This window comes from Hemiscyllium ocellatum, chromosome 3 (genome assembly GCF_020745735.1).
Source record: "Hemiscyllium ocellatum isolate sHemOce1 chromosome 3, sHemOce1.pat.X.cur, whole genome shotgun sequence".
Classification (NCBI taxonomy): domain Eukaryota; kingdom Metazoa; phylum Chordata; class Chondrichthyes; order Orectolobiformes; family Hemiscylliidae; genus Hemiscyllium; species Hemiscyllium ocellatum.
Window position 1 is genome coordinate 116,977,603 of NC_083403.1, and position 23,779 is coordinate 117,001,381.

Consider the following 23,779-nt stretch of genomic DNA (forward strand, 5'->3'; position numbering starts at 1 on the left):
TAGAAGATCAATGCTTCCAAATATTGTCTTCAACTGGTCACACTAAAGAGCCTTTAACAAACACAGAGATATAGAAATATATGAGTTCAAGGTTAAGGAGACCATATGAAGATATAGCTAACATATAAATTAGATGGGGTCATTCATGAATCATTCCAATTTTTTAAAGATGTCATCATTAATCTTTTTTCTGCTCCTCTTCTTGACATTGTAGGTAGCATCATTGCAGATTCTGCAACTGACACTGGAGCATTTTTATTTTCATGCAATGGAATAGAAATAAGAATTGATGTAAAATAAAAACGTACACCATCATTGAAGAATTTAAACCTTCATAGTTTTTGTGCACCAGAGCGTCAAATCCATCTCCTTGGACTTCCTCACTTAAAACAGAAAATAAACTTCACATATATTGGTTTATTTTAAAAAAAACATACTTAATGCAATTTCAGATGTACGTGGAATTCCAAAAGAAAGGTAAAATGGTTAGGAGGAGTCAGTTGTATATATGTTATACATTTTTGGTATAGCCACTGTCTAACCCTTCGAGAAAATATACCACAATATCTGGAAGTTGATCTGAGACAATCTTAAAGTAAAATTGAATTTCTAATGGTGCAAGTCCAGGCAGATGTCAACATTCAACAAGGGACTTTGAACCAAAATGATTGTTGGAACACATTTTAAAAAACTAAGATTTAAGAATCCTAATATTAAAAGACATTTTTCAATACATTTTGAGACGAGGTGGCTGTGGAGGCAGTAATGCCACTGTAATCCTGAAGCCTAGACTACTGCTCTGGGACTTAGAACATAGAACCATACAGCGCAGTACAGGCCCTTTGGCCTCGATGTTGCGCCGATCCAAGCCCACCTAACCTAACACTAGCCCACTATCCTCCATATGCCTATCCAATGCCCGTTTAAATGCCCATAAAGAGGGAGAGTCCACCACTGTTACTGGCAGGGCATTCCATGAACTCACGACTCGCTGAGTAAAGAATCTACCCCTAACATCAGTCCTACACGTCCCACCCCTTAATTTAAAGCTATGCCCCCTTGTAATATCTGACTCCATATGTGGAAAAAAGTTCTCACGGTCAACCCTATCTAAACCCCTAATCATCTTGTACACCTCTATCAAGTCACCCCTAAACCTTCTTTTCTCCAATGAAAACAGCCCCAAGTGCCTCAGCCTTTCCTCATACGATCTTCTTACCATACCAGGCAATATCCTGGTAAACCTCCTCTGCACCCGTTCCAGAGCCTCCACATCCTACCTATAGTATGGCGACCAAAACTGCACACAATACTCCAGATGCGGCCGCACCAGAGTCTTATACAACTGCAACATGACCTCAGGACTCTGGAACTCAATTCCTCTACCAATAAAAGCCAGTATGCCATATGCCTTCTTCACAGCACTATTTACCTGGGTGGCAACTTTCAGAGATCTCTGTACATGGACACCAAGATCCCTCTGCTCATCCACACTACCAAGTATCCGACCATTAGCCCAGTACTCCATCATCTTGTTACTCTTACCAAAGTGAATCACATCACACTTACCTACATTGAACTCCATTTGCCACCTTTCTGCCCAGCTCTGCAGCTTATCTACATCCCGCTGTAACCTGCCACATCCTTTCTCACTGTCAACAATTCCACCGACTTTCGTATCATCCGCAAACTTGCTCACCCAACCTTCTAGCCCCTCTTCCAGGTCATTTATAAAAATGACAAACAGCAATGGTCCCAAAAACAGATCCTTGCGGAACACCGCTGGTAACTGCACTCCAAGATGAACCTTTACCATCAACTACTATCCTCTGTCTTCTTCCAGCCAGCCAATTCCTAATCCAAACCTCCAACTCACCCTCAATGCCATACCTCCATATTTTTTGCAGTAGCCTACCATGGGGAACCTTATCAAACGCCTTACTAAAATCCATATACACCACATCTACCACTTTACCCTCGTCCACCTCCTTAGTCACCTTCTCAAAGAATTCAATAAGGTTTGTGAGGCACGACCTGCCCTTCACAAAACCATGTTGACTATCCTTGATCACATTATTCCTATCCAGACGTTCATAAATCCTATCCCTTACAATTCTCTCTAAGACTTTGCCCACAACAGAGGTAAGACTCACCGGCCTATAGTTACTTGAGTTTGAATCTCACCACAGTGGAATTTGAATTCATTGAATACATGCAAGTGAAAGCTAATCTTAATAATGCTGATCATGAAACAATGGGAGATTGAGGTTGAAGACCCATCTGGTTCACAAATGTTTCTGCAGGGAAGGAAATCTGCCATCCTTACTTAGTCTGGCCTACATGCAATTCCAGACTGACAGCAATATTGTTCACTGTTAATTAATATTTGCAATGGTCTTGCAAGCCACTCAGTTCAAGGACAATTACGGGTGGATAATAAATGGTGGACAATAAAAGTTGTCTGTATCAGCCACACCCACAGCTCGAAAAAAGGAAATATATATTTTCCTAGAAGCTGATAATGCTGCAATATTTGAAAAAATACATCAATACCACACTGCCTTTCGAATGCCTTCACGTTTAATACTAGAATGTGCTCGATACCAACTTGTCTGGTTTTCCAGGGAGTTGCAGTTGAATTCTGCAACGATCTGCTGCTCTTATTTCTTCTTCCTTTTTAAATATGAGTTTCTGAAGACCTGCTGTCCAATCCTGGCTCACAGCTGGATTTAAGTTCTGTAAGAATTTGTAAAAGATTTGTAATATTAGAAGATCATTAGTGTAAAACCAGGGGCATTTCTCAAAATTAATAGCTTTTATTAGGTGTTAATTAAACAATAAGGTATTTTCTTTTCCGTAGGTCATGAATAGGCAGCTGAAATCTATAGCAATTCCTGTGATGTGTGGGAACTTCAGGAGACTGTGTGTCTTAAAGGGCCACATGTGCAGGAAATGCCTGCAGCTGTTTAAGCAGAAGTTCAGGATTTCCGAACTCAAACAGCAGTTAGAGTCACTGTGGAGTATTAAGGAGGATGGGCACTTGCTACAACTCACGTTACAGGAGGTAGTGAACCCGCAGGCATTCAGAGTACAGGACAGTAGTTGGGTGACCATCCTGAAGGTATAAAGGAGCAGAAGGTACACACATATTCGTGGTGGCATACCACTCTCAAATCGATTTTTGGCGTTGGAAACCGATAGGGGTGTTGACGCTGTGATGGACTAGGCAACATCAACGGGCAAGGGATGAGGAAGAAAGGAACAGCAAAGAGAAAAGAACGGAGCTGATAGAGGAGATTCCATGATCAGTGTGACTGGCAGTTATTTCTGTGCCTGACACAGAGTCCCATATCATGAGTTACCTCCCTAATATCAGGACAAAGCAAATCCCAAGGGTGCAAATGTCCTGCAGAGGCAAAGGAAGGAGACAAATTGCAGCTAGCTTCAGTACAATAATATATTGACAGCGGGTATTGAGGTCCTATTCTCTTTTCTTGAGTATTGGGATCAGTTCTGGAGAAGGAGACACCAATTAAAAAGGGACAGGTTGCACGTTAAGAGGACTGGGACCACTGAATCACAAAATTATTACAGCACAGAAGGCAGCCATGTGGCTCATTGATCTGTTCCAGCTCTCAGAATACCTATGCCAAATATCCTTTCATCTTTCTCTTCTTGAAGGAAAGCAGTCCCAACATCTCCAATCTATGTAACTGAACTTCTTCATTCAGGAACCATTCTCTTTATCCTTTTCTGCACTCTCTAATGGTCTTCATTTCTTTCTGAAAGTGTGATGTCCGGAACTTGACTCGATTCTCTTGTTGAGACCAAGCCAATGTTAAACATGAACTTAACAGAACCTCCTTTCTCTTGTACTATATGCACCTATTAATAAACCTTATATGCTGCATGCTTTAGTAACTGTGCTCTCGATCCATTCTGTCAGCCTCAATGATTAATGGACCTACGTCCCTCTGCTCCTAGGGCTTCAGAATTGTACCTTTTCTTTTAAATTGTCTGTGTTCTTTCTAACAGAACTTAAGCGTTACTTCATTTCCTCTGCATTAAATTCTATCTGTCACTTGTCTGCTTATTCTACCAATGTGTCATTGTCCTTTTGTAGTTCTCCAAAATTCTGCTCACAGTTCAATTATTAAGTTATTCTTATTATTCAATTTTCAGATCATTTACTGGCCCTTATGTAATATGAATGTTATTTGCCACCTTTTGGCCCAAGTATTGAACTGAATTGAATTTATTGTCACGTGTATCAAGGCACAGTGAAAAGCATTGTCTTACGAGCAATACAGGTAGATCACATAGTTAAGCAGCATAGATTGTAAACAATAGGTAAACAGCAGCGAAAACAAAAACACAGGTACAGAATGTTAAGAGTTTGAGAGTCCATTCAGTATTCTAACAACAGTAGGGTAGAAACTGTTTTGAAACTGGCTGGTGCGTGTGTTCAGGCTTCTGTACCTTCTCCCTGATGGTAGAGGTTTAGAAAAACATTGCCAGGGTGGGCTGGATCTTTGAGAATGCTGGCAGCCTTTCCTTGACTGTGAGCTGGTAGGTGGATTCTACAGATGGGAGTTTGGCCTTTATGATTGTCCGGGCCGAGTTCACCAGTCCCTGTAACCGTCTCCAATCTTGAAAGATACAGTTGTCATACCAGGTAGTGAGACATCCAGACAGAATGCTTTGATGGTGCACCTATAAAAGTTGGCAAGGGTATTCACCGTCATGTCAAATTTCCTCAGCTGCCTGAGGAAGAAGAGATACTGTTGGGCCTTTATAACCAGTGCTTCCACATGAAAAGTCCAAGAAAGCTTACTATGGATGACCACTCCCAGGAGCTTGACAGTCTCCACCCGTTCCACCTTTGTGCTGTTAATGTGTCTGGTGGAATGAGTAACATCCTGCCGAAAGTCAATAATGAGAGCTAGGTTGTTCTCAGTGCACAATTTTTCCAGGTTCTTCCATCTCCCGTTTGTAGTCTGTTTCGTTGCCATCTGAGATTCGACCGACTATGGTGGTGTCGTCAGCGAACTTGTAAATGGCATTAATGTGGTATTTGGCAACACAGTCATGGATATACGGTGAGTACAATAGGGGACTGAGTACGCACCCCTGGGGGCTCCAGAATTGAGTGTTAGTGAGGATGAAATATCGTCCCCAATCTTCACTGATTGTAGCCTGTGGATCAGGAAACTGAGGATCCAGTTGCAGAGAGTGAGGCTTAGTCCGAGATCACTAAGTTTAGTAATCAGTCTCAAGGGTATAATTGTGTTGAAGGCTGAACTGTAGTCAATGAGTAGGATTCTTATGTGTCAAGATGTTCTACGGAGGAGTGAAGGACAAGTGATATGTCATCTGACTTGGATCTGTTGGTCCGATAGGCAAATTTGAGTGGGTCAAGAGTACTGGAGAGGCTGCAGTTGATTAGTGCCATGACCAGCCTTTCGAAGCACTTCATGACCACCGAAGTTAGGACCACTGGGCAGTACATTTGATCAAATGTGACCTGATGTAAAGGTTGATGGAAGGGAAATGGTCTAAAGACAATTAAATTACAATCAGAGAAAAAAATATAGGAATAAATACATGAGTAGGATCCAAAGTAGATTTTTGGACCCTCAAGCATACTCTACTAGTGGATAAGATGGTGGCTGATCTGACTGGGACCTGAACTCCCTTTTCCTTTCTACACTCCCCATACCACTTGTCAATCAAAGATCATTTTATTTAAAAATAAAACAAAGAAATGTGGACAGTGGAAATCTGAATTAAAACAACAAATTGCTGAAGAAACTGAGAAAGGTATGGCAGCATTTGTAGAAAGACAACAAATTCAACTTTTCAGGTCCAGTCAGCCTTCTTCAGAAGGGTCACTGGACCTGAAATGTTAACTCTTTCAGGACCTTATATATTTCAATCTGCAGGAAAATCACAGAGAGATGTGCAATAAATGCCAGTGGTGATGTTGGGTGTCTTTAACATTATCCCATTCATTACTCATGTAACTGGAGTACAGTGTAAGGAAGGGAAGGAATTTCTGAAATGTGTTCAGCAGAATCTCTTTGGCCAGTATGTTCTCGGTGCAATCAGGGAGGAGGCATTGCTGAAACTGGTTCGAGGGAATGAGGTGAGCGAATGTTGGTGGAGGAACAACTGAGTAAGGTGCATCCAACACTTCTATCATAAGATTTAGATTAGTATGGAAAAGAACATACGAACAAGCTAAGATAGAACTTCTAAACCGGAAGGCAGCTAATTTCAATGGGATGAGGGTAATCTAGCCAGGGCAAAACAAAACTAAATATTGTCAGTCAAAGAAACAGAATGAAACAATGGATGATCTTTAAGGAAGAGTTGATTCAGATACAGACCATGCATTCTCCAACATGGAGGAGAAAGATAAGGAAACTAAAGTCAGGATTTCTTAGTGAGGATGATATGGAAAATGATGGACCTAAAAAAAAAGTGTATTTGATGTGAAATACAAAACGTTGAAAGAGAAGTGAAGAAGGAAATGAGACAGGCAAAGCAAGTGTATAAAGAATGGTAGTTAACATGAAAAACAAAAAAATCTTCCACCAGCATGAAAATTGTAAAAAGGTAGTAACAATTGGGTCGGTTTACTTCATAATGCTGTCAAGGAAGAATGATGTTAGAAAATATTGGAAGAAGTAGAGATGGTAGAAGTGATAGCACTGCTGTCTCAGTGCCAGAGACCTGGGTTCAATTCCCGACTCAGGCGACTGACTGTGTGGAGTTTGCACATTCTCCCCGTGTCTGCATGGGTTTCGTCCGGGTGCTCCGGTTTCCTCCCACAGTCCAAAGATGTGCAGGTTAGGTGAATTGGCCATGCTAAATTGCCCGTAGTGTTAGATAAAGGGGTAAATGTAGGGGAATGGATGGGTTGCGCTTCGGCAGGTCGGTGTGGACTTGTTGGGCTGAAGGGCCTGTTTCCACACTGTAAGTAAGGTAATCCAATATCTGATGGACAAGGAGAAAATGGTTAAGAATGGTGACTATATTTAGGCCGGATAAGTCAGCTAGGCTAGTGCCTAATAAAATGGGGTGCAGAAGTAGCAGAGAGACCTGACACAATAAGCCAAACTTCTTTAGATATGGGTGGAGGTGCCACAGGATTAGAGAGTGACAAACTCCTTTATTGCATGTCTCTTTAATACAGAGAAGTGAGATGATACATTTGGTAGAGTTAGGTAGAGGCAACATAGTCTAAATGACACAGGTTATTGAGTACAAACATAGAACACTTGATATTGGAGATACATATTGAGTTAATAGTTAACAAAGCATATCAGATACAGTGCTTCAGAAATGGAGGCATACCAACATAAGTAGGTTATGCTGAATCTTTACGAACCGGTGATTTAGGCTGATGCCCTTCTGCAGAATTCATAGATATAGGCCAAACAGCAGGCAAATGGGACTAGTATAGTTTGGGAAACCTGGTCAGCATGGACAGGTTGGACTGAAGGGTGTGTTTCTGTGCTGTATGACACACTCCATAAGCAGAGAGAGTCTTTTGTGATTTAACTCTGACTCAATCAATTTGATTCTTTACTCATGAGCTTGAGAAATTTAGGATGCATTCCATGTGATCCTTCTTGCTGAAATTTTTAACATTTAGATACAGAGGAACCTCGATTATCCGAAAGAGCTCTTGAAATCCCGATGGAAATATTACATCAAACATGTGTTTCCAACACAGATTGTGTCTTTTGTTTACAGTGATTAAACAGGTACCATCTCCAAATGACTGCCCACCCTCTCTCTCCCCCTACATTGTCCCTGGAGTTCTACACAGGGACGAACCCTAAATCCCGGTGGCTGTGTGTGTGCGTGTGAGAGAGAGAGAGAGAGAGAGAGAGAGAGAGAGAGAGAGAGAGAGAGAGAGAGACGCACATGCGCTACTTGGAGACTTACCCCACAAAGGCAGCAGCAGCAGTCTTGGTGTTGGTGTCCAGTCCGGCTGCCCCAGAGAGGGGGTGGGGCTGGGGGCGGATGGGGGGGGGGTGGGGAAGAGGAAGTGCATTGGACGGGGTTGGGGCCCGGTGGGGGCAGTGTTGGACTGGGTTGGGGGGCCAGGGGTGGTGGTGTTGGACCGGATTGGGGGGTGGGGATGTTGGGGCAGGGGATGGGGACTATGTTGGACAGGGTTGGGGGCGGAGGCCGGTGTTGAGTGCAGGGGGTGTTGGAGGTGGGGAGGTGGTGTTGTTGGATGGGGGGGTGTACTGTTGGAGGCAGGGGATGTTGGGGATGGGGCCGGTGTTGGATGGAGTTTGGGGGGGGGGTGTTGGGGGCGGGGGCCGGTGTTGTGCGGGCAGGGGGGCGGTTGGTGTTGCATGGGGATGGGGTCTGGGGGTGGTGTTGGGGTTTAGGGCGGGGGGGACGGGGGGCTCACGTGCTATGTGCTGCTGTTAGTCTCCCCTAACATGGAGCAGACGTTAAAATCTCTGAGCGCCAGAGGAAAAACATTTAATTGATTAACCAAATAATTCATTATCTGAATGAAATAGTACCCGCCCATCACGTTCGGATAATTGGGGTTCCCCTGTATTAGGTCATTCAAGTCTAAAGGTACAAACTATAAAAACATGATGAACCAAAAGATTTCAGGTCACATTTTTACTCTTTAACAAGCAGATGCACAGTCAGATCAATTCAACCTATCACTTCACGATTCCTTCACATATGTTCAACCAATGCAAGTCACGTTGAGTTTTGCAAATTGAGTGAAGTGGGCAGTATTAATGAAGTTCTTTGCTGTAAAGAGTTTGAATTTTAATTGCATTGAAGTTGGGGAATGAAATATCAAGAGAATTGAATCAATACAGAGGAACCTTGATTATACGAACGAGATGGCGGGCACTATTTTGTTCAGGTAATTGATTATTCAGTTAATTCGGTTAATGCCTTTCCTCAGGGACTCTGAGTCTTCTGTAAAGTCTGTTCCATGTTCAGGAGATAAGACAGCATCACATCGCGCGCGAGCCCCCAACCCTGGCCAATACCGCCTCCCGCCTACCCCCAACCCTGTCCAACACTGCCTCCCGCCCACACCTCAACCCCTTTCAAGATCGCCCCCAACCTCGCCCACCCCCAACCCTGTTCAACACCGACCCCTAACCTTGCCCACCTCAACCCCATCAAACACTGCCCTCCCAACCCCATCCAACAATCACATTCCTGAAAGGGAATGTGACTGAGATGTATGTGGAAATCAATGGCTAAGGGACAGAGATTTAAAGTAAGGGGCAGGAAGTTTAGAGGATATGCGAGGAAAAGAAATTAACCTACAGCCAATCTGGGAATGTGGGAATTGCTGCCTGTAATGTTTATGGAGGTAGAAATTCTCATAACATCTAAAAAATATACACTTGCAATGCTAAGGTATACAAAGCAATGGGCCAAGTGCTAGAAAATGGAAAGTTAGGCTGTTGCTTTTGACTGGTGCAGACTCAATGGGCCGAGTGGCCTTTTTTCTGTGCTGTAGATCTCTATGACTATATTTTTAAAAATAATGTTTTATTTTTAGTAAAGTTTACAATACCTGATAATTTCCTTTTAAAGTACCAACAAGCTGCGTAATCTGGCCAATCACACTTAAATCATGCATTAGGTTTTGTAAATCTTGATACAGTTGTCCTGGTCCCATGTACAACTTGTCTGAAAAAATGAAATTGAAATAAATGAGAAACTGAGGAGTACAAAAAGGTAGCAGTCTGTTACTGAAATATTAGGAGAAAGAAATATACCAAGGTATTAGAAAATTATTCCATTAATCTTGAAGACTAGGTGATTAACATCACATTAAATAAGAATAATTGAATTCTTCTACTTGTCCACTGTTCCAAACAAGTCTCAGATAATAACTGGACCAGATACATTAAATTGCTACTTTGTATTTTAACTCCATCTACCTGCTTTGGTACCATGACACTCGTTTAATGACAATTAAAGTTGATAACTTTTGAGTTAAATTCTCTGGCCATCTGCCTTTTGCTAAACTTCCCATGTTTCAATATTAATACCAACAGTTACGTGCGAATGCTCAGCACCTCCAAAAAACTGGGTTTGAGACTGCCACGGCAACTCCAGTCACCCAGGAGCTGATGTGGTGATTGGAACCAGGTGAATTGTATTGACTACGAGATCCTTGATTGGGGCTGTTAATCTGGGTCCATCAGGAAACCTGGACGACAGATAATAACAGTAGATTCAGAATCTCCTCACTTTAAGAACTGACTCCAAGCTGGCTGGCTACAGCCAGTGTACTGTGCACATGTATATAAAAGGTGACTTGGTGATGGGACAGCGACCTCTGTGCAGTTATTTCAGCCAGTTTGTCACCTTTGGGTGTGGAATGGAAGCGTAGACTGTGGAAATCAGCCAACGTTAACAATGATTTAATAACAACCCTTCATGTCATGTGAATAAACATCTACTGCAGCTACTGGCACAGGTTTTATCAACCCTCACTGACACAAGCAAACTTTTTTGAAAGGTGTGTGGATTTAAATATCTTGCTAGCTTGAGGTTTTTTTTCAACACTCATTAACATGGGCAGACATCTTCATATTTTTAAATATGGCGTATTTTTAAAAAAATTGCAGCTTGATGGTTATAGAAACTTTATCTTTAAGAACTTTTAAGATTATTCTTACAACTCATAGTACCCACACTGTAGATTAAGGCATTGCTGCAGCATAGAGTTCAAATGGTCTGTGGACACTTATTTCTCCATATGCATGTCATTATTGGCCTCTTTTGCTCAGCAACAAAAATTGACATCAGTCAGAATACAACATGGAATCATAGAAATGGGGCAAGATTCTAACCCAGGGTCCACGTGCCATTTTTTGCCTCTCTGCAGAGTCTCCACAACTCCATAAAAATGTAGACTTTCATGGAATATTGCAAGTGACAGGAAATTTTAACATCCAACAGGAATTTAATATAGAAGTTAAGATGATTTAGTTCTTGATTCTACCGCAAAATCAAAAACCACAACAGGTTATAATCAAAATCATGGCAATAAAAATGATAGATAGGCTGCACCTTTAATTTATGCAATTGTGATTTAATATCTCAAAATATTTTTTGCAGGGTTTAAACTTTCAGTGCCTAGTCCCATATACTTTATGTGCCTTGCATGATAATTGAAGCATGTACAAAGTAACTATTGTTATACATGTAATCCTGTCTGTTATAAAGGGACAGTCAATTTATTACATATGGCAGGATTGTACATTGCCAACCAGAATCCCAAAAAGCACCTTTATTCAAAGGTTTTCTTCATAGACTGCAAACAAGTTGTGTTTTTGGAGATTTAGAACAATGTGGCATTAGTGAACAACTGTGGGCTGTTTCTCAAAATTTATCAGACTATTTCAATTAGTGCAAACACCAACTTGAATGCCCAGAGGAAGAACTCTCTGTACCAACCATAGATATTAAAATTATAATTGTAACTAGATTGTCAATAAAATTTGCAGAACATGTGTTGTTCTTTGAATTAGAAATAAAACAGAAAGCTGAATGAACTTTAACCTACTTGCAAAATACCAGCCAAAAAAAGGGCTCTATGATTTGCAACAGTCCTTTAATTCTAGCTTTTATATTACATATTACAATTGAAATTGTTTTAATGGGGTAAACAATTGTAAGATTGCAAATGTTCAGGGAAAATAACTATCTAGAGTTTCTTTAAAGAAGAAAAATGAGTTTTGAAGAATTGCTCTAATCAGGCTTTGCTTGTTAATGTTTCACTAGCCACCTGGGTGTTTTCCTGTTGGTGGAAAATGTACAATAAAGTCTTTATAAAATAGTGTTTTTTTACTGTATTACTAAGTGCATGCATTGACCTGAGTGATTCTGCAAAAATATAAGCACTACTGCAGAGCCCCTTTTGGGTGCAGAGATAGTGTGGGGGGAGAAAAAGCAAAAATATGCAGGAATATCAGGGGTTCTGCTCACTCTATAACTGGTTCTGGGCTGGCTGGGTCAGTGTCTTCTCCTATGCATGTGCAAACAAAACTTGATGATGGGATTAAAAATGAGATTTCAATAGGACACACATGGATGTCTCATTGTTGTTTTATGTATTATTTTGGGATTAATTTTTTTTTCAAATGCATTTTATGGAATGCTAAAGGACATCTGATGTATTAAATATCAAGCATTCTGATTTATTTAAGTAACTGGTTCTCCCTGCAAAGTAAATCTGCTAATAGGTATTTTGGTGTCAGCACAGCTGACCTATGTTTTGACCCAATGGAAGAAATTCTGTTAATTTGACAGTCCCTTGCTAGACGTTAGCAAGGGTCAGAGTGGTAAAACATTGAATGTACGCAAGAGGTCCAGAAATAGGCATTTCAAAATTGAAACACTCTCCATTAAGACTATTTTTTTAAAAAAAGCAACATTCATTTGGAAGTAAAGTAGTTTCATTTAACGAGTTCAAAAATAGTTTAAATGAACTATACATCTTGAGAATTGGCATTTGTCCCAAAAAGGGTAACAAACAGTCAAGATTTAAGAAAAGGTTTTCCAGTTTTTGTAAGAAGGAATCTTAAATCCAAATTCTTTAAATTAAAGGGGATTTAAGTACTGTTTGTTACAACTGTTATGATAACCTGCCAACCAAAATAAATATTCAAAACTAAATTGCCTGATAGACAATACTTTTCATGCTTGCAGCTTCCATCCCTCTCTAAGTACTATGGTCAATAATCTCTATTCTTGTTCATAAAACTACCACCCTTCCCCAAGACCCCAAACCTCCGGTCCCCACCCTCAGTTATCAAGGACATCACAATTAAACCATGTCATGTAAGTAATCACTAACTTTGAATTGAAGTTCTATGCCAGCATAATTTTGCATTTGTATTTATTTCATAATTGCAAACATTACACCCAAAAATCAAGCTGGAATTCATTGTACCATATAAATGTTTCCTTTACAATCTAACAGCAGTTCCTAAATCACAATATACAATTACAGGAAACGCAATGACAAATCTTTCCTGCAAATGCTGACAAAGCAAGTTTAGTGAGCCATTCAGGACAACTGAAGACTTTGCTTGCTTATATTTAAGTATTTACGCAGTCTTTAGCATTGCATTTTAATTAATGACAATAATTTAAAAACGTGGATGAAATGTCATATGTCCATCCAAGAGAATCAATCCATCAAATAAGACAAATGTATTAAAAGTCACTTAGATGCATTGGAGACACAAAGTAAATCAATTTTATATCATCTGATTGTCTCCAAGTGACAGTAAGAACAATGGTCTGTTATTTGAGATCTTTGAACTTTTACAAAGAAAAGTGTATAAATATATTCTGTGAATTGACATACTGCTAGTTCCCAGTGTACTTAGTGCAGTCAGGATTCAGGGAATAAAGATTACAAAGTGAAATGTGTAAATTACAAACACATTGGTGACAGGCATCAAGTTTCCTTTCTTCACAGACACTATTATTTTTAAAATGGACATTATATGCACCGTTGCAATTTTTTCGCAACAACCTTGAAGAACAGACTGAGATCACAATTTGCATCTAATGAGCTTCAACAATGTTAAGAATCACCCTCCCACACACCAACTTTCAGATCTGTTCATTTGACAGTCTGGCAGCCAAATTTGTGTCTCATTGCAAACCACTCTCACTGAGAGCAGAATGTAACTTCAGTATTGAACAGAGTTTCTTTGTTCTATTCACCAGTATTAGGCCAGCCATAGGTCAAAAAAGTGAAAGTGTGAAGACAGGTTGTTCCAGTATATTGCAGTTTGCAAAGCAAAGTCTCAGTAAAGATCAGCAGGCTAGGCAGCATCCAAGGAACAGGAAATTCGACGTTTCGTGCCAGAGCCCTTCATCAGGAATGAATTCCTGATGAAGGGCTCTGGCCTGAAACGTCGAATTTCCTGTTCCTTGGATGCTGCCTAACCTGCTGTGCTTTAACCAGCAACACATTTTCAGCTCTGATCTCCAGCATCTGCAGACCTCACTTTTTACTCTCAGTAAAGATCGAGAACATTTGGGAGGAAAAACACAATAGGTCACCTTATGTATTGGAGAGAACCATGCTTTTTCTGATTGAGCAGTAAGTTTGTGGAGATACTGACTGACGACTGGAATTCTTAAGCTTGTTCATCACTCTGCAAAACAACAATGATATGAGACCACCATCCACCTCATTTACTCCTCAAAGCCAAGCCTCCTAAAGGAAACGGATCAAGGATAAAAAGCTGAGAGATGTATGTCGATGGAAAGTGTAAGTGGAGCACAGTTGTCCGCTGTCTCGGATGGAGTTTGTGGATGCAGAGCTGCTTGGATAGCAAATAATAATAGCTTTTTGCAAACATCTACTCATTTTAAACCACATGTTTAGAATGTTATTTTGATCTTTTTATTCAATCGCTGTGATTTAAGGTTTTGCTAACTTTTCCTATTTTCTCAGAAGGAATTCATGATATTCTCAGAATTCAAAGTCATAACAAATACAGACCCTTTGGTCCAACTTGTCCATGATGACCAGATATTCTAAAGTAATCTAGTCCCATCTGCCAGCAACTGGCCCATATCCCTCTTCCGCGTCGGAACACTTCAATGCCATGGCATCAATGTGGGTTTCACCAGTTCCCTCATTTCCCCTTCCCCCACCTCACCCCAGCTCCACCCTTCAAACTCAATACCGCCCTCATGACCTGTCCTAACTGCCTATCTTCCTTTCCACCTATCCACTCCACCCTCCTCTCTGACCTATCATCTTCATCCCCACCCCCATTCACCCACTGTACTCTTTGCTACCTTCCCCACCCTCCTCTCTGACGGATCACCTCCATCCCCACTCCCACATTGTACTCTATGCTACTTTCTCCCCACCCTCACCCATTTATCTCTCCACTCTGCCGTCACTCTATTCCTGATGAAGGGCTTTTGCCCAAAACATCGATTTTCCTGCTCCTCGGATGCTGCTTGACCTGCTGTGCTTTTCCAGCACCACTCTAATCTAGACTCTGGTTTCCAGTATCTGCAGTCCCTGTTTTTACCATATACCTCTAAACCTTTCCTATTCATGGACCGATCCAGATGCTTTTTCCAATGTTGTAATTGTACCAGCCTCCACCATTTCCTCTGGCAGCTCATTCCATACACACCCCATTGTGTGTGTTAAAACGTTACCTCTTAGGTCCCTTTTATGTCTTTCCCCTCTCACCTTAAACCTCTGCCCTCTGGTTTTGGATTCCCCTAACCTGCACAAAAGGCCTTAGCTATTCACCTCATCCATGCCACCCATTGATTTTATAAACCTGTATAAGATAACCCAGCAGCCTCTAACGTTTCTGGTAAAATAGTCCCAGCCTAAATAGCCCCTCCTTTTTTCTCAAACCCTCCAACCCTGTCAATGTTCTTGTAAATCTTTGCTGCATCATTTCAAGTTTAACAAATTCTTTCCTATAGCAGGGAGATCAGAATTGCACACATTATTCCAAAAGTGGCCAAACCAATGTTCTGTACAGCTGCAGGATGACATCCCAACTCCTATACTCAATGCATTGACCAATAAAGGCAAGTGTATCAAATGCCCTTTGCACTACCTTGCCTAACTTTGACTATCTATGACTGGCACTATGAGGAAGCAGTGCTAACCACTGAGCCCCTGTATCCTTATCCTCTTGGTTATCCTTCAAAGGGAAGGCATCCACATTCAACATCTGAGGTTCTACTGGATGTAACAAAGTGGTAGATAAGGCTAATTTGTACCTGGAAGGTTCTGCTGCAAATAAAACAGATAATAGAGGTTATATTTTGGATGAATGGGCTACTAGCTTGAGATTTCCATAAGACCATAAGAGTGGAAGTAAGGCCATTCGCCCCATCGAGTCCACTCCACCATTCAATCATGGCTGATTGGCATTTCTACTCCACTTATCCGCATTCTCCCCGTAGCCCTTAATTCCTTGTGACATCAAGAATTTATCACTCGTGTTTTCTCTCTGCCTCTCAACTGTATTTCCTATCAAGGAGTTTACAACATTTTCAGTTTGCTTGCCCTAGGTGCAACAATGCCAGACCAATTTCTCTCATGACCTGAAGTCTCTGTCAAAAGTTCTAAATGAAACCTTTCATGCCTCCTTGTAGCACTGCTTTTGGTATTCTCCCTCAACCATAACAGTGCACCTCAGACGCAAGCTCTCTGGAGAAGATCGGCCTTGCTATGAGAATGTCAGACATTCTGCCTACATAATCAGGTCAACTGAGTTGGAAGGGTCTTAATATGGTATTGATGCTCAGGTGAGTACCTCAGTGTCTGGTATTTTGACTTGCCATCTGATTTTGAAATGCTTCTGAATGTAGCTCCAATGAAAGTGGTTGGACTTCTTAACATGACACTGGTTCACAGTCCACATCTTATGAATACAGAGCAGAATGAGCAGGAAAATTGCTTTATAGACATTCAGCTTGATAGGCAGCCTTATTCCTTTTCAGTCCCATTCTGATATTTGACATCTACTAAAGAATAGTGTAACAAAGGGGTATAATACAAATTAACATCATAACAGAGCCACATTGGTTTTGGTTTCAGTTCTGTGAGTTTAAACTTCTTCGCTTCTCAAGATATTAGAAAGTCATTTGGAAAAGTGACATGAATAGAGTCATAGAGCTCTACAGGATAGAAACAGACCCTTCGGTCCAACTCGTTCACACCAACCAGATATCCTAAATTAATCCAATTGTATTTGCCAGCATTTGGACCTAGCCCTCTAAACCCTTCCTATTCGTTTACCCACCCAGGTGGCTTTTTAATGTTGTAATTGTACTAGCCTCCACCACTTCCTCCAGCAGCTCATTCCATACACGCACCACCCTCTGCATTAAACTGTTACCCCGCAGGCTCCCTTTTAAATTTTGCTCCTCTCACCTTAAATTATGCCCTCTAGTTTTGGACGCTCCCACTCCAGGGAAAAGACCTTGTCTATTTACCCCATCCCATGACCCTTGTGATTTTGTAAATATTTATAAGGTCACCCAGCAGCCTCCGATGCTCCAGGGAAAATAGCTCCACTCTATTCCGCCTCTCCTTAAAGCTCAAATCCTCAAACGCTGGCAAAATCCTTGTAAATCTTTTCTGAATATTCCAAATTTCACAACATCCTTCCTATAGCAGGGAGGCCAGAATTGCACGCAGTATTCCAAAATTGGTCTAATCAATTTCCGCAACATGACTTCCCAACTCCTTTACTCCATACACTGACCAATACAGGGAAGCATACCAAACACCTTCTTCATTATCCTTTCTACCTACAACTCCACTTTCAAGGAACTATGAACCTGCACTCCAAGTCTCTGTTCAGCAACACTGCCCAGGACCTTAAGTGTAAAGGTCCTGCCCTGATTTGGCTTTCCAAAATGCAGCACCTTACATTTATGTAAATTAAATTCCATCTGTCCCATCAAGACCTATCTGATCAAGTCCCATTGAATTCTGAGATAACCTTCTTCACTGTCTACTACACCTCCAATTTTGGTGTCATCTGCAAACGTAGTAACTATTCCTCCTATGTTCACATCCAAATCATTTATAAATATGACAAAAAGCAGTGGACCCAGCACTGATCCTTGTCGCAGACTGCTGGTCACAGGCCTCCGGTCTGAAAAACAACCCTCCATCACACGCGTCTTCGACCTTCGAGCCAAATGAAAGTGTCATTTCCAAGGACTCATGTAACTTAGTACGTGCTTCATGAGAGGTGTGTGAACTTAAATGAAGAAGTGTTTATACCATTGAGTTTATGTATACAGAAAAACACTATTGAGCGAGGTCACTCCTAGTTTCAGTTCAGAAGAATCCGCTTTCAGATTCAGCATAGTTGAAGAACATGGTTTTCAGTTCAGAAGTTTTAATCCAATAAAACTGTTTTAGTTTGCAAATTTTGTAAGAGATCTTGTGCAAGTTTTCAAGTTGTCAGAATTGAAAAGAGCTTTTGGTCATCCCAACTGCAAAGGTGTCTCTAGTTCAAAGATGTAAAGAATCAATTAAGTAAGAAATTAAAGAATACAAGTGACACTTCACTGCAATTGAGTATCTAAAGGATAGGACTGACAAACAGATTGAACCTTTGCTTTGCTATTTATGTTGCAATTTTTCTCAGATGGAAAAGAGGATCAGGAAAGCAACCTCAACTCTTGCTCGCCTCATGACTCAAGTATGGACATATCCCAAGCTGACAGTGAGGACAAAATGTCAGTCTACAAGATCTGCGTCATAAGCGCACTGCTGTATGGCAGTGAAACGTGGACGATATTTACCAGACCAGAGAGAAGACGCAACACCTTCCACTTGAGTATCTGCTGTACCCTGGGCATGTCCTGCCAAGACAGAGTACCCGTCACAGTGGTCCTATCTCGTGTTGGCCTTCCCAGCATGTACACTCTGCTTAGACAGCAGAGATTGCGCTGGCTGGACCATGTCCACTGCATAGAGGATGGATACATCCCAAAGGATATCCTGTATGGAGAACTTGCATCCAGGAAGACATCCACTGAGTGCTTGATATCATTATGGAGTCCTGGGAAAGGCTTGCAGCTGACCGCACAAAATGGAGAAGCATCCTGAACGAACACCTCAAAACAGGGGTAAAGAAGCTTATGAGTGTTGCAGCAGACAAGTGGGCACGTAGGAAGGACTGCAGCAACTCTAGCAGATCAACAACCACATGGAGATGTGACCTCTGCGACCGGGACAGTTACCCTCGCAATAGTGTCTTCAGTCACAAGTGATGTTGCTTCAGGGAAGCAGAAAGCTAGAACAATGAGGATGCAACCCATGGACCACCATGACCGAAAGATGCTTCTCAGCTTTTCTCAGTGCCATATACATGTGATAACCTTGTGTTTATTTGTAAAGAACATTGACAGCCTTATGTAAAAATGTTCAGAAACTAACCACCACTGTAACTGATTTCAAAGGTTAAACATGATCTATCAAGCCAGGTTTACATTAAGATGTGACTTTTTTCCAGTAATACCATCAGCTAGAATCATAACAGTGCACTTTTGAAATTTTTGCAGCTATTTCATCATCAGCACAGTCAGCTTAAGAGAATGTGTTGATAAGATAAGCAATCTTATTGTTGACAAGTGCCTGCCATGGAATGAAATCTTGGGCTCAAGATAGATAAAGATGGGTCCTGGAACAGGCTGATTTGTGACTTCAGTTTTATTCACGCTGACCATAATGCTCACGCAGTGGAGAAGAGTCCTTGCCAGATCGCATGCCCATCTCTGAACTCGCAATTAGTGCCCAATCAAATGGCATGTTCTTCTTATTACCTTCCAAAGCACCTCCTGGCTGATTGTGTCAAAGCTGAAAATGTGTTGCTGGAAAAGCGCAGCAGGTCAGGCAGCATCCAAGGAACAGGAGATTCGACGTTTCGGGCATAAGCCCTTCTTCGGGATTGTGTCAAAGACCGTGGTCAGGTCAACCATCCAGTGTGTGTAGTCCATATTCTGTTTTCGGTATTTCTCCTGGGGATGTCCAAATGAAAACAACATACTAGTGGTTCCTCAACATTTCCAAAATTCCATTGACTCTCTGGCAGCAGATCCTGGCTACACTAAGCAGTTCTGAAGGGTTCTGGCAAAGACTTTGCGAAAGATGGAGACGAAATACATTCTCTTTGTCAGCAGATTGAGGATTTCCTTTCAGCTTCTTCAAGTAGACAGCTGAAGCAATTATGCATTCTTATGGGATGGTTCTTTGCTGCCACATGGACTGAAAGAATTCAGTGAAATGTTTGAGCAGAATTGTGCACCGGGCTTGTAGACCCCAGGGATAACATTAACACCTGGGAGTTTGCCACTAGAAAGGAGTTAGAAAGAGTTAGCACAGATCACCAAGTATGGAAAGGTGCATTGGAGTCAAAACAACAATGTTCTCCTCCTGAAGAAGTGTGTTGAAAACAAACTCTTATACACCAGGAAGAGGTTTTCATTTCCCCATCACAAGAAGAGCCACATTAAAATTGTTGTCCTATCAACAACATGAAAACATGTATCAGAGTTCTTTAAGAAATACAGAGAATGCCGGAGAAACTCAGCAAGTCTGGGAGCATCTGCAGGAAGAAACAGAGAGAGAGAGAAGTATAACTACCATCGAGGCTGGTATGACTCTTCTTTGGAACTTTGTTTTTAATCAGATCTCTGCAGTTGTTTTTCCCAGCAAAACACAACACCCTACCTTGTGTTTTATGGTGAATTTTGAGTTGGAGAGGGCATTTCACTTTCCTATCTCCACCTTTATTAAGTCCACAGCCCTTTGAATTCCCAGACTATTGTCAAATGAATGGCAATTGGTATAAAGCCAACAGTGGATGGGGCTGTCACCAAGTAAGGGAGCACAACACACAAAACTGCTCTCCCAGTGAAATAGGAGAAGGATTTCCTCATTCAAAGGCACTCAATGCCTGCTGATGAGGGAGCCAGCATCAGGTAGAAGTAATTTTGAGAGCCATACTCTACCTTCCTTGCCAATCTCACTGCATCCACCTCTTCCCCATGACCCTTACTTTACCAAATTTCTCCTGTCATCGCTCAAGTCTGGCCCGAGTCACTCAGATGGGTGTCATTCTTGCAGTAGCCTCCACTGACTTATGGTACTGCAGAACAGAACTCCTGCTCACTGACAGGTCTCAGGCAAACGAGAATCTGCCAGCCTCAAAAGCACCTCTTATGCTGGCTGTCCGGGTGTGATGCAAAACCTGTTTCACTTCTGTAACATTCCTCAGTGAAACAATTTTCTGCAGGTTATTCAAATGTAAACTCGCTATTTTTAGAATCGATCTGTTATCTGCTGATAATTGTAGCTATACAGTCGAAGAAATAACCACCTCTTTCTCTCTCACCTCTGGTACCCTAAGGCCTGGGAGCAGCAAGAAGAATAGCCTCAAGATATTCTTAGCAATTTCATCCAGAAAACAAATCCTGAAGCTGATGCAGCCCTTGTCGACACTCACACTATATATTATTTGTTTTCATGCAAATTTGTTTATTCTTTGAAAGTATTTGTTTAATTTTGTTATGTTTGCAAAGAATCTACAGCATTGGAGAAACTTGAACCAAAGTAGAAAGTAATGCAAACAATACTGAAAACTCAAACAGAAACTTTCAAATTCTGGGTGTGCAATGAGATGTGTACAACCTCTGTTTGTAGACTCAGGCATTTACCAAATTAATGATGTGGGCGTCGTGTTCATGTCAGGATACAAAATCATCAATGAGAAAAGGCTGGCTGATTTTTATGCAGTGACACCATTTCTAATTATTCTTAAGTTCCATGTCAAAGTTTTGTTTGGCAGAAACATTCAAATAAACAACAGTCTATTCATGTTAATCGTCAGAATGAAATACTGTGCTTGTGCACATTTGTGGAATGCTATAATGGACTAACAGGCTTATGTCATAAACTTGTTTTCAATAAGCTAATAAAACAGAAAGCTTCATGACTTTTCAATGTGACTTTCTCAGAGTACAGTTCTTAATTTCCTTCAATAAAGAAGGTTATTTCTTCAAGTTCTGGCTAACTTTTTAATTATTAGCCAATCAACTAGTTGTTGAAATTCACAGTTCTACAGAACCATCGCCAGCAGGGCACATAAACGATGTGAGTAAGTTTTGAAATCAAACAGATCGCTTTTTATGAAGTTCCAGGGCAGACTCTCCACCATTGTCCTGCTGCACCATTTTGAATGATCAGTTCAGATTTCTCATCAATATTTGAATCCGCAAAATTGCATTCAGTCTTAATGGAATGCCTTTAGTTAAATGTCTGAGATGTTAAGAAAGGGCGTTTAGTTGCAAACTGGAAAACCTGTGAGGAGATGTAGTGACGGCATTTGATTTTGTGGATGGGCCTTTGAAGTAAGCAGTGACCTTAGTGGTCATGTGTTGGTGATCTAGGAAAAGGTTGAGCTCTCTATCATTTGGAATCTGTTGCTCTGTCACCTTAGTGTAAGAACAGACACAGGCTAACAGTTACTAAGAAATCTGGCTTGAGAGAGAAGTAGTACCTGAAGAAGCCTTACAAACTCAAGACCAAGCAATGGTGGCAAGTGATAAATGGACAGTTCTCAGAGTTCTGTTCTACAACATTAATTACTCACATATGTAACAAAAATCACATTGTTCCATGACATTTATAGAAATTGTCGATATTTTCTAATCAAACTGTTTCAAAAAATGTTATTACACACCTCTGGAGCAGGTGGGAACTCTAACCAGGCCCCCGGCTCAGAAGTATGGACAGCACCAGTGTACTATAACAGCCTTACACTCAGAAATTTTTAACTAGCATTCAACCAATTTGTATGTTACAAGGTACTTTTTTTAATGAGTAGAGCACCTAGTGTAATAAATTGTGATTTAAAAACTGTAAACGCGTAAGCTCTTGATGAACATTCTGCATGGAGGTGTAGAGATATCAAAGACCTTAAGCCCACACACACACTCCCACAGATCATGCCACATGAAGGGGTGAAATGCAGGTTGCGATAAACAAGTACACTTGAAAAATGCGATAAGAACACTAATCCTTATCTACATGTCTTTCCAACGTAAAAAGAGGCCAAGCTGTTCCATTTAAAACCAAAATACTGAGTGGAGACAATCCAAGCATTCTCCTATAGATGATAATAAAGCTTTAGTGATATCACAAGATATATATATATATATGTATATATATAATATCTTTTAGGATGAAGTAGTAAAGATTTGATTTGACAGTGCTTTGTATTCAGCTGTATTTGAGAAGGTAACGTTTTATTTATTATGTGTGTTTTTTAAATGCTCTTGTCAATGCATTGAACTACAGATTCATGATTCAAAGCAACTTCGCAGACAAAAACCCTTTAAAATGCCAATAATATGGAGCTCTCAGAGAATTGGAGCAGGATTTTCACACGTAACCAAATGCATTATGAGCAGTGCACAGAAATGTTTCCTTTCAGGAACGAATGCCAAGAAATCTGTCAGAATGAAGTAACCCATGGGACAAATATGAAGACAACTCAGCAAGAGGAACTGAAAAGTGAAAAAGGTGTGTCAGGTTTTGGTGAAGTCACTGCATAGAGCTCCTATATTTTTGTGATTTATAATTTAAACAATGGCAACGCAAACTGAGAACACTGGCTTTCACTTTCTCCCACTTTGGCACTTATTTCCAAGCTGGGAATTTGCTTTGTGCAGTGCTTAGTGTGGTATTTTCACGCAAAAATATTTTATGCCAATTTCAGCTACTGACAACCATTGGAAAATACACAATTAATTGGAGTAATTTGATATTATTTTACTTTCAATCAAGTAGCAGACGAATAAATACAGAAAAAAATGACATAGCATATGAAAACTTGAATCATTATTTTAAGTGCTTTGTAAATGTATATCTGATTACATCACTAAAAAAGCAAACTATGAAGTGAGTACTTACCATAGTGCAACAACTATGGTGAAAATTCTCTTTTAAAAACGCAAGAGGAATGATGCATTAATTTCCACACATCTCATGTCAATACCACAATGACAAGACCAGCACAGTATCAAAATGTCTCTATCTGGCAACTGAAGAATATGTGAACTCCTCCAATCCATCCAATTCTGACCCCCCAGACCGTAAGGTTTACATCCTGGCAGATACAGCCAGTTCAATGGGAAGTAATGAAATGCCAAAGTAAAAAGGAAT

The 23,779-nt window shown here is 40.8% G+C and overlaps 1 protein-coding gene across 1 annotated transcript in view; it reads right to left on the reverse strand.

The window, feature by feature from the left end:
• arhgef10 (Rho guanine nucleotide exchange factor (GEF) 10) overlaps positions 1 to 23,779 on the reverse strand; it is a 280,448-nt gene that overhangs the window by 90,598 nt on the left and 166,071 nt on the right. The window contains exons 19-20 of the mRNA XM_060853056.1: positions 9,584 to 9,699; positions 2,609 to 2,736 (exon numbers count right to left, since the gene is read on the reverse strand). Of these exons, the coding sequence (XP_060709039.1) occupies positions 2,609 to 2,736; positions 9,584 to 9,699 (244 nt within the window). The remainder of the gene's footprint in view (positions 1 to 2,608; positions 2,737 to 9,583; positions 9,700 to 23,779) is intronic.